The sequence below is a fragment of the Cuculus canorus genome, chromosome 4, assembly GCF_017976375.1.
Source record: "Cuculus canorus isolate bCucCan1 chromosome 4, bCucCan1.pri, whole genome shotgun sequence".
Classification (NCBI taxonomy): domain Eukaryota; kingdom Metazoa; phylum Chordata; class Aves; order Cuculiformes; family Cuculidae; genus Cuculus; species Cuculus canorus.
Window position 1 is genome coordinate 19,427,889 of NC_071404.1, and position 11,854 is coordinate 19,439,742.

Here is an 11,854-nt window from a genome sequence, read left to right on the forward strand (position 1 = left end):
TTAAGGAAAGTATACATCTGTATAATTTTAAATCCTGGTAGCTCAAATGTTTATTAAAGATTTAAAGTACTACAGGGAAACTTGATGGCAAGTGTGCCACGTAAAGAGCTATGTCACTTCATACCCTCAGTCACATGTGTTCCCTCCTCACCTTAACCTCTACATACTATTTCCCCTCCAGGCTCTATTGGAATTTGGTTTTATAAAACATATATTAGGGGCCCACCAATTCCACTGGAGACAATTCCACTCCCCTCCTTTGAATGACAATCAACCAGCCTAGAAACAAGTGCATAAACAAAAATATCATCACTCTGAACTAAACGTTATGCAAGAAGGTGAGAAAGTGCTTGTTTAGCTGAGGGGTTCCTGCGCACCTTCCAAGTGGCAAGTAGTGGAGAGCCATAGCTTGAAAGAGCTCCAGGTTTAAATCTCAAAAAAAAAAAAAATAAAAAAAATTACCAAACCAATCTTGGTATTTGACCTCCCTTCTCCTGTTTTCCAGGCAAGGAAACAAATACGTAGTCCTTCAGAGACCGACTGACAGCACCGGCTTAGAAGCAAACAATGAAGTGGGTTCATAGGTTCCAGCACAGTGGTAGCTCTCTCATTTTTCCAATTCTGGACAGTAGGCTGGGAAGATATTGCACAATATCCCAAAAAAGCAAAACAGGAAAAACCCACCTCTACACAACATAAAGACTGACGAATGAGACAGTATATAAAGTAGACCTAGTTACTGGAACAGTAGCATGAAATTCTCTGTACCTTAATCATACTGCGCACTCTCACAACTTGCAGGTGTATCTACTTTGTTCTAGCATATTTTTTTGTTAGGTATTCTAGATTGGGTAGATTGCAGATCCTGGTCATGCAGAAATCAAGGCAGCACCTAATAATTAGCGTGTGTATGTATTCAACTACAGCATCTTCCCAAGCATAACTATGAGCTTCACCGTGTGCTTGTTTCAGTTACCAACAGGTGGATGCTGCCAGCACACAGCACTGCAGAGAAACAGACTAGATTTATCTTTCTCTATAGACAGCATTACAACAAGTGATACTTTTTATAACGTTTCATCTTGGAACACAACAAAATAACCTCAGATGCCCATAAATCTAAGTAGAAAAGGATACATAGAATAGACTAGAATAAAGGAGTGAATCATTAGATATGTAGGGTACCATTAACTTACTGAGCAGTGGAATATAAGTCAATAGTCAGAATGATTAAGGACATCTAGGTATCGCCTGGTTAAAACCAGCTGCATTGTCAAAACTCAAGAACTATGGTGATCAGAGGAAACACCTATCATATTGTTACCAGCACACAACGAAGCAAAACCTGACTCTATGGCTGGATGTGCTTGGTATACATCTTTTATATTGCTTCAAAAGAGTATTCTTTAAGGATTTTCCCCCTATTTATTTTACAGTAAACAGGATTCATTTATCTCCAGTTAAATATAATAGAACAGCAGATCCCAGAGTCTGCTTGCTCAGATACCACCAATGACACACACAGGAAGGCATTTCTTGATCATCTGCCCCTACTTTCCTTTAACTGCTCAGTCAGGGACTGCAATCCCACTGCCTGGTTTCCTTTCTCCCAATATCTATCCACATTGGGAAACCACATACACAGCACAGGCAGCACTGGTGGTAACTGTGTGCGTGTGCAGGGGCTTTCCCTTGCCCACCTCAGCGCCTGGACAGGGAGAGGGCACTTGCTCCTGCAAAATACCCTGGAGTGGTTGAGACAACACGCTTTGACATGCTCTAAAACAAACTGTCTCAAACAAACATCAATCTTTTCCAGCATGTTCTTCGAAACTATGAGCAGTAACATTCACGCGAAACAAAGCATTACAGTAGTACTGTTTCACTTTGAAAATGTGATCATGGATTGTTAATTTATGGTACTTAGCATGTACAGAGTCATCTCTACATACTACAAAATTCCAAATCTCCCTGTTCAGTTGCAATAATGCCTGCCTCTGGCAGATGTTACATAGAGTGTGACTTTGAAAAGACTATAATTTCAAATTGCATCAGGTCAGTATATTAAAAATTAAAAACAAACAAACAAACCATTCTTTTCTTCCATTCTAACTTACTGCATGCATTTAGGATATTCTACATTTAGGACAGATCTTTTCATCATATTATGTTCATCTTTTGTTTGGCGCAATGTTATATTTCAATATGTCTTTATTTTAACATATGCTGTAATATCATTAAAAGTTCTAAGTCAAATAACTACATTTAATTTTAAAAATGACAATTATGCACATTTTGAAAACTTTTCCACATGTTCTTGAACACTGATTAAACCACACTCTAATGATTAATACTTGTGATAATACCTGCAAAGAACAGAAAATACAAAGCAACTCTTAAGCAACTGAAGACAGTTTTGGAGAACAATCAACAAAACAAATTTTTAAAAATCAGTATTATTGCTTTCTATACACAAACAGGGATATTTGTCAATATCGTAGACTCCATGTCTGCAGTGACTCAATGATTTCATGTGAATCGTATTTTTTCTCCTCTACTTAATAAAACTGTGCAAGGATTTGGAAATATATCACTACATATTACCAGAAATATTTCTGTGAGAGCGTACAGACAGTACAATTTCTTACCAAAAAAGCACGTTAGCTATCTGACCCAAGCAGTCTTCAGCTAGCAAAGTGCTAGCATGACTAGCTTCAGCATTTCTCACTGCAGTCCTTACACAGCATGGAAAAATAGCCAGAATAGATTATTGCAATGCCCAGTGAGCAAGTGCACCTTTGGCAACATCAGCCAGGTGCACAAATGAGGCAAGTCCCCCAGTTATTGTGTCATGAAGATATTGAGACTGGAGAAGGAGAGTCTAGATGCGATGTTCATTTTACTGTAAAGCATATAGACGACAGGTTCAATAAAAGGTTTTGGTCGTTTGACTGTTTTTCAAGATATATCAGAGCAATAAAATCTTAACTATGCTAAGTATTTCCAGCATAGCATTTTCCTTCCTTTATGTGGAATCACAAAAACTTCATCTGTGTTTCAGTTCCAAATTTAGTCTTCTCCCGATTTTTCACAATTAGGGCAAAAAACCCTATTCATTGCAATTATTCCTATAGGTATCAAAGGGTTTACAGAAACAGCCATGATAGGCAAATGACTATCTGTGAAGAATCAGACCCATTATCATGTTTTATGGCTCTGCTTGCCTTTCTAATAAATCCTGAATGTTTCTTCTGGATGTTTAACAAAAGTAAACTTTTACTCTTATAATAAAAAGATTTGTTATGCTAAAGCTTAATGACTATAGTGATACTCAAAAAAGGCAATAGCTGAAAATCGTTAGGATTTCACGAATTGTGAGAATTTCAAGACAATGTATCAGTAAAATTGGTCTTTTTTTCCTATCAATGAAATAGCAAATCCTTTCGTATTGACTGCATGAAGTAGAGCAACCACCCTGCAGTCGATGTCTTAGGACATTCAAAGCCTTTAACTTTGTATAACCATTTCTGTGTTGTCACCACTTGGTCATTTTATAGCGTACTGATATAAGGTGCTGTACAGTGCCAGACACTTCACTGTGCTCAGGGAAGCTTCTGGGTTTACTCTTTATTTGGTGGAAATATCTGGCCTACAAATAAAGAAATTTTCTTCTATAATAAAATCCAAATATTTAAACATGAATCATTGTTCTTAACAGGGCAAAATATTTATAGTTAAATATTCCCTATTATCAGTCCTTCCACCTGTAGTTTGTTTCTCCAGTGGACACAGAAGAGTCTCTTATGTTCACACCGCTGTATGTGTTGCTGCAGCATTAATTATAAACATACAACAGGAGATCACAAGTGTAAACTGTAGCTCCAAGGAAATGTCTGTATACATGAAAAACAATGCAAAAGAGCAACACTATATTAATTTTCAGACCTCTGACAGAAACATCCTTTTAATATCACATCAAGTCTCTGCTAGGCTACCAGAAATAAATGCAGTATGTGTTCAGATCTACAACCTTTATTCTGTGTTTGAGTTTATTCTTAGAGGTGAATGGATTCAGTATACTTTCACCAACCACACATTTAAACTGCTGCCAGTTTATAGTTGTCTACAGACCTCCCAAATTCATAGCAGCAAGTCTGGAGCCCAACCTCTTCTGCTGATGCATGCATGAAGGCAATAGCACAAAAATTGTCTATAGAGTGTGAGAATAGAAAACAAAGAGTAAATTAAAAAAACCATGATCTATATGACCCTAAGATTCCCGTAATACAATTACAAACATAATTATTAAGAACATCACAAAATAACTGAATTGCATGCTTTCCATAGTTCCATAGACTCAAAAAAAATACATTCCATACATTTTCACTTCCACATTCCATGCAGCGTACTCATGGGAAAACTGGGCCTAATACTGCCTAGCCACCAAAGTAACAGCAAGCAAAAATCTTGCCAGAAAAAAGAGAATTCTGAAGGGACTACTACCAAAAACTAACATGTATATCAACCTTTTGTCCACTTACTTCTGACACAATCACACATTATAGTTCAGGCCAAACATTATGGAGAGATAAAGTCCAAAGTAGCCCTTTAACCTCACTATTAACTATCTCCTGTTCGTGCTGCCACCCTGTGCTCCAAAGAAGGTTTTCTAATCTGCACTCCTTATGCCCCAGAATAGGCCCAAGCCTTTAATTAATAATGTGTGCTAATAAATTAGAGTCTCTTACTTCATTGAGATTGTATTGACTGCCACTACTGAAAACCGGACTTGGCTCCTGGCCCAGCCCACAACCTTTTGCCAACATTTTCTCTCTCATCTCAAATGGGAGTAATGGCCTCTGCTAATAGGAGACAATAAATGGCCAGTGTTCGTTTGGCAAGCAAGATTTCTAGTACACCCTATTTCAGTAGTTGCAAGAAAGACAGGGTAAGTAGAATTGTGGGAAGACAGATAGTAGGACAGCCGGGCAGGAATGCACATATCTGTGAAATAGTGAAGCAATCAAGGTGGTGTTATATTTTTAGCTACTGGCTTTTTCAAGTGCCAAAGATTCCGAATAAATCACAATGGCAAACTGAGTGGTTGAGATGGAATAGATTACAGCTGAATGTTACATAGATCAAATATGCAGCTTCAATGCAAAACATGAGTCCTAAGTGCTTATCTGATATATCGTAAAAGCTTTCCATGACACACGCTAGCTACCTCTCTTATGACTACCTCAACTGCTACATACCATATCTGCCCCTGCATACTGCATAAAGTCTAAAAACACATGGAAAGAGTCAGTTCTCTAAACCCAATATACCTGAAACTTGTCCAGGTGTTTGGTTCTTTGTATCAACTCTCTGAGCACTGGTAGCAAATTTGAAACACAGAATAATGAAAAAGAAAGCTGTTGTTTTGTGCAAAATGTATTAAATTGATATTGGAGGGGAGCTGCTGTATTTTCAGCATTTATATCAAATATGACTCGCTATACTAGAATTTTGCATATAATTACTGCTTCATGTGCTCAACAGATAGAGGAATTGGAGATTGAGGCAGAGAACAAATTGTACACAGAGGCTTACACCACAATCAGTTTTCCCTAAATGTCAGTTTCCTCCATCCTACAGAAGCAGGCTGTATATTTTAAGCTTAAAATATTTGCATCTTTTTGCATATGCATTATAAAGATACCTGTTTGATTAGAACATGAGTCCATTTAATTTATTCCTTCCCTTGTGTATTTGCAACTTCACAGAAATGTGTGGCATTTGGAAGCAGCATTTCTACCTGACAGTGGCTCCTACAACATATCTGTGTTCCGGACAGCAGGAACCCTTCACGCCTTTATCAGGTAGCAGATGAGTTTCGGCTTTTACTAGCACAAATACAGCTTCCTCTTACATAAGACATTTATAAAGATTGTTTCATGGGGCAGAGGGATGAAACAGTCCATCCTTACAAGGGCTTAATATGTAGGAGAAGAAGTATTTTGTTCCTTCAACAAGTCTTCAATGCTGCTCCAACTGACATTACCTTGAATGTAAAAGATGACCTGCAAGTTGTAATACAGTAAATGTAAGGGGAAGAGCAGCTCAAGGGTCATTACCTGTTAAAAGGTACAAAATGATTCCTTTGTCATTAATAATTTTCATCATTTAATCTGCTAGTATAATTCTTGAGCTTTATATCACTTAGAAGAACTGAGTGGAGAAGGAGGTGCACTTGTGCTTAACTCATTTTCTGATTTTCATGCACCGCAATCAAATCCCGACAGCAGGCATTACCATTTAAAAATAAGTAATGTTTAGACCATTGTTCATATTTGAAAAGAAATACTTAGAACAAATCTGCCAAATGCTTTCTCACAAGGTAATGAACAGGCAGGTACATTCAGACATGCTGATGGTACTGAAAAAGAAAATGAGCTTGGGAGTCTGGAGGGAGACAGCTAGGGAAGAGAAGGGCAAAAAAGGAAGTTTAGATGAAACAGAGCCAAAATTTCGGGAAGATGAACATACATGTGCTCTCTCACCTAAGGAGAAAGCCCAGAGCAGTGAAGCTAGATGCCTGCTTAAACAAACATCAAGTCAGTGATGGCATGTATGTTGAGTGGCGCTGTAACATATGTCAATCTCCAAAATGAAGAAGGTATTTTCTTTTAGCACTGTCATTTTTATATTTCCATTCTATATTTCTGGCATAAGAACATATTTTTGAGAGATGTTTTTTCCCCTGAGTAACTCATTTTTCAGTTAGATTTTGCTTTTTATTCTGAAACAGTCAAAGTATATCTCACTACCATTACAAGCTTAAAGTGAATTAAAGCCATCATTCATTTCAAAAAGCTAGAATGCACGCATATCAAGAGAAAAAAATGGAACACATATCTAATATACAGTTCAACTGAAAACATTTCCTGTAAAAATATCATTTGAATGATATGGATTCATATTGTATTTTCTTAGTTTTTGTACAGACACCTTCCCATTACTGCTAACGGTACCTATAAGATGAAACGTTAAGCTGCAAACTCTTCTTATGCTTCAACATCTATAGTAATGATCCATAAACCAAATTATTCCTCAATAGCAGCTGTGCAAATCCACTGTGTCTAAATTATGACCTTAGTTTTATTTAGCCAGAATAGTCCTATATGTTGCACAGGTGTAGCTACGAGCCTGCCCAGTGTTTGTCACTGATGATATATGTATCATAGATAAACAGGCTGACTTTCAGATCTGTAACAGGCTGGAGCTGCAAGGCTGACAGTGGTATGTGGTGGGAAAAGCCTTTATTATAGCTCCGGGGCTAGGATCTGAAAAGCAGCGAGAAGTATCACAACATCACTTTGGTCGACGAGTCCTTTATTGGGTAACCATAATGACTTTAAGAACATATTTTTTTTTCTGAAGCTTTGAAGAAATGCAAAGATGGGTTAAACAATTGAGCTGATAGCCTAAAACTAAACGCATACTCAATTACAAAAGGTCTCTATCCCCAAAGCAAATCAACAAGTATCCTATCTGAAGGGCTACAATCCCTAACACCTAAGAAAAGCTTGGACATAAAGAAAAAAAGAAAAAAACAAGTAGCATCCAACAGAGGACACGTGGCTGTGAGCCTCTTCTAGCAAGCAAAAAGACTATTCTGAAGTATCAGAAATCAAGCAAAGGGTGGGACTCCACTGCATCTTTCAAGCAACTTCACGGCAAGGCTGTTAGTCTACACTGGCATCACAGTTTGTGAGAAATCTAGCAACGCAGTAGGAAATGCAATTTCCATCTTTTCCTAGAAAACAACCTTCCCTTAGTTTTGATTGGCTATTTTGCCAAGTTTTTCATTAACTGTCCAACAACCCTCTGCCTAACCATCTTACCTTGAACCAGGCACTTTCCTCATCAATAACGTGTTACAGACTGCACCCAAGCAGCTTCATTTCTAAATAGCTCTGTTTCCTACAGATGCTGGGAGAAATAACACTCCAGGAGTCACAGCCACAGAAGAGAATAGCAAAGCATGCTTTTCTCCTCTCTAAAAGGCAAGTTATTTCGTAACTTTTCTCAGGTGAATATGCAACCGCAAATTGCAATGCAGAGAAAAGCAACACACCAGGTAGCCTCTGGCTTACCAGAAGAAGCTGGTCTCCACTAAATAGTTGTTACCTGGGCATCAGGAGATCAAAGCAAGGAGGTACAAGTGGGACTGATGCAGGAGATGTAAGCGGGACTGATGCAGGAGGTGTAAGCGGGACTGATGCAAACAGCCTCCTGGCAGTCAGTAACCAGAGGGGATGGGTGTGATGCCCTCGGGAGGTTCACACCGAGCCCCGGGTCATTTCAGCGAAGGCAAAAGTACCAGTTAGGTCACAGCAAGCACCTCACAGCGGGGTTTCGCGAAGCCCCGTACGTTTCCCAGCCCGAGACCCCCAGCACGAAGCACTCGCGCACTGCCCCCACCGCCGCGCCCCCCTCGCTCCGAGCCCCCCGCCAGCAGGCAGCCGCCCCCCGCTCCGACAAGTTGCCAGGGAGGACCCCGCAATAACTCCGCGGAGCAGCCCCGCGTCCTACCGCCGGTGGAGCCGGCCTCCTCCAGCCGCGCCGAGATGCTCTCCACCCTCCTGGCGTTCATGCCGGGCGGCGCGGGGCAGCGCGGGGCCGGAGCGGAGCGGGGCGCGGCGGAGCGGAGCGGGGCTCCGCCTCGGTGACAGCGCCTCCCACGGCCCCCGCGGCGGAGCGGGGCGGGCTGCGGCCGCCGAGACCCCCTCCCGGCCGGGGCGGGGACCTGCGCCGCCCCCGGGGATGCCGTGGGGGAGCGCGCACAGGTGGTGCCGCAGCCGCCGGCCCGGGGCGCGGAGCAGCGGGTCCCTCGCCGGGCTGGGGGCGGCTGGGGAGCCCCGGCGGCTCTGTGGAACCGGTCCCGGGGCGAGAGCGCCGGCATCGGCTCGGAGGGGGAAGAAGGGCGTGAGGTATCACGCCCATAACTTTGGTACTGAACACTACCCTTCGTCAAGTTATGGTGAATTGTAGTATAGGATGTGGTGATGGAGCACCTTCCAGGACAGGCTGAGGGAGTTGGGGTTGTTCAGCCTGGGGAAGAGAAGGCCCCGAGGAGACCTTATAGCGACCTTCCAGCACCTGAAATGGGCTACAAGAAAGCTGGAGAGGGACTGTTTACAAAGGCTTGTAGTGATATGACCCGGGGTAATGGGTATAAACTGGAGGGGCAGATTTAGACTAGACATAAGGAAGAACTTCACCATGAGAGTGGTGAGGCACTGGCACAGGTTGCCCAGGGAAGCTGTGGCTGCCCCATCCCTGGAGGTGTTCAAGACCAGGTTGGATGGGGCCTTGGGCAGCCTGATCCAGTGGGATGTCCCTGCCCATGGCAGGGGAGTTGGAAATAGATGATCTTTAAGATCCCCTCCAACCCAGATCATTCTATGATTCTATGTAGCATTATCAACATAGTCTAATGGTATTAGTGTGTGGCATCATTCTGCTAGCAATACTGAGTACTACTATGATGCTTTTTATCAGGAGTGCTGATCATACCTTACAGTACCTGCATATTGTCCTGAATGTTTGTGTCTTTTTTGTTATTCCCAATGCACACACTCAGGAGGGCTGGAACTGGATGATCTTGAACGTCTCTTCCAGCCAGAACTGTTCTATGATTCTATGATATGGAATTCTAGGAAACCACATAGTGAGAGCAGAAATCCACATATGGAGAGCAGAAATGATACCAGACATAAGTGATTTACCTCAGTGCTTTGAATAGCTCTGGTGAAAATTCATATAGTGCACAGAAACCACCACGTTCTGCTGTGATAGCGGGAAAGATTTGGCTATTGTGCATGAAGAAAAATGGAAAGGGCATTTTAAAACACCTTCATAACTCATCTGATTTATAAAGGCCTTCTGTAACACACCATCAGAAAATGCTTCCTTTATGGCAGTTCTCCCAGTTTAATTTTATACAGACAACTTTTTTGTCTTCTTTACTATTTCTTTTATTCCTGTGTGAATAATGACTTGTTTTAGAAATCCCAGTTATTCTTCTCCTTGTATACCTTCCCAAAAAATTATAGTAAATTTTTTAAGGAATATAGAAGCTATAGGCTTAACTACCTAAAACCTTAAATGTTATTTTTGATGTCTTATTTAATATTATTTCTTGAACCAGATATTGTAAACATTCAGCTGAAAGATAAAGGAGTAATTCCTACACCACATGCCAAATAATGCTTTAGGAGAAGACTTTTATCTTCCTTTGTACCATGGAACAAACTTAAGTCTGTTTTCACTCCAAAATGATGGAATGATTGAGGACTTGAATGAGCAGACAGAGATAGTGTAACGTAGTATAACACTGGCCAAGAACAATTTCATGTTGAGTAGTTTCTGCCAAGTCTTCTTTTTCAATAAAAATGTATTCACTGATGAAGGTTTAGGAAAGACTGTGAAGATACAGGATTCAGAGTACTGTATTTGCTATGTGCCCTCCTTTCTGTAAGGTGAAATGTCAGGCAGGCAGGATATTGGTCTTCCTCATCAGAGAGATTCAAACTAGTCAGAAGAGAGATCAGGCTTGGTTTCACTGTCAGGGTGAGAGCTTGTTTATTATCAAGAAACTAAACTTACAGATAACTGTGATTTATCACAATTTTGAAGGAGTCCTTGTTTCATATATATATATATATATATATATATATATTTCAGACTGAGGCAGTTCTGATTTATGGCTGTCACCTCCCTTTTCTCGCTTTGCTGTATCTCAACGTTGTCTCAGAACTTTGTGCTTTATGAAAACTCTATAAATATATGTGATCGGCTGGTCATAACAGAGTGAACTAAGGTAGGAATGGTAGTAATACATCAAAAAAACTTTTGCGGTTGCCAGTTAAGCTAGACATTCATCTTGTGTCTTGGAAAGAACTACAGGTACGCAGTGTAGCACAAAACATAAGCTCCACAATTGTCTACCAAGTTTGTACAGATAAGGTAACATGTGTCACCTCTATAATCAGTTGTCTGTGAGGCAAAGAAAAAGGAAAATGACCCATAGAAACTGAACTGTCTCCATAAATCTGCATGTTTCTCCCAAGCTCATCATCTTTATTTTTCGACTTGTTCTGTTTCCATCCGCCTGCTCTCCATCCTCCATTCTTCTCAATGGATCTTGCTTAAAATAACTTGATCAATTCCCTCTGCATACTCTTTCCTTATTGTTCTGTTGGAATTTAAATACTTGTCTCAGAAGAAGCCATAGTCTTTGCCAAACTTCCTTTTGAATTTCCATTTCTTGACTGTTTAGATCTGTTAGTTTTCTCTTGCCTTGTAGATACCAATTTTCCTTTCTCGCCACCCTTGCTAGTGGAATCTAAATGTTAGCATAGTATTTACCATTTACTTACAAAGTAGGGGTGCGGTAAATAAAATTAAAGCCTATTTAAAAATTACTGGAAAAAATCTCAGTTAATACGGATTTATATAATTTTCTGACTTCATAAAAATTTAAAAATAGAGCTGTGCAGACTTCTAACCAATGAGCATCTGGCTTAATTTTATCTAACTCTAGAGTATGACAATTACTGGCAGAAATTGACAAACATAAAGATTAGATATGTGTAATTTTGATGTTCTAGGTAAAACAAAATATACGTCAGAATGGGGGGGGGGTCCAAATTTGTTTTAAAGAGCAAATTCTGTATTGTTTACAAAACCTGATTCATTTTCCTCCAATTAGGATGTCAAGCCCATGTATCTGCTCTGTATAACATTCAGTAAAAATTGGCATCAACTGTGGTTTCATCCCTTCTGTATAATTACATTTCTACAT

General features: G+C 40.3%; 1 protein-coding gene across 5 annotated transcripts in view; it reads right to left on the bottom strand.

The window, feature by feature from the left end:
* Positions 1-8,716, bottom strand: part of KCNIP4 (potassium voltage-gated channel interacting protein 4) — a 422,577-nt gene extending 413,861 nt beyond the window's left edge. Inside the window, exon 1 of one of the 5 annotated variants that reach the window (XM_054065855.1) lies at positions 8,581-8,716. In XM_054065855.1, the coding sequence (XP_053921830.1) occupies positions 8,581-8,641 (61 nt within the window). In that variant the 5' untranslated portion in view covers positions 8,642-8,716. The remainder of the gene's footprint in view (positions 1-8,580) is intronic. The other 4 variants (XM_054065846.1, XM_054065847.1, XM_054065850.1 and 1 more) reach the window with 4 other exon arrangements.
* Positions 8,717-11,854: the final 3,138 nt, after the last annotated feature.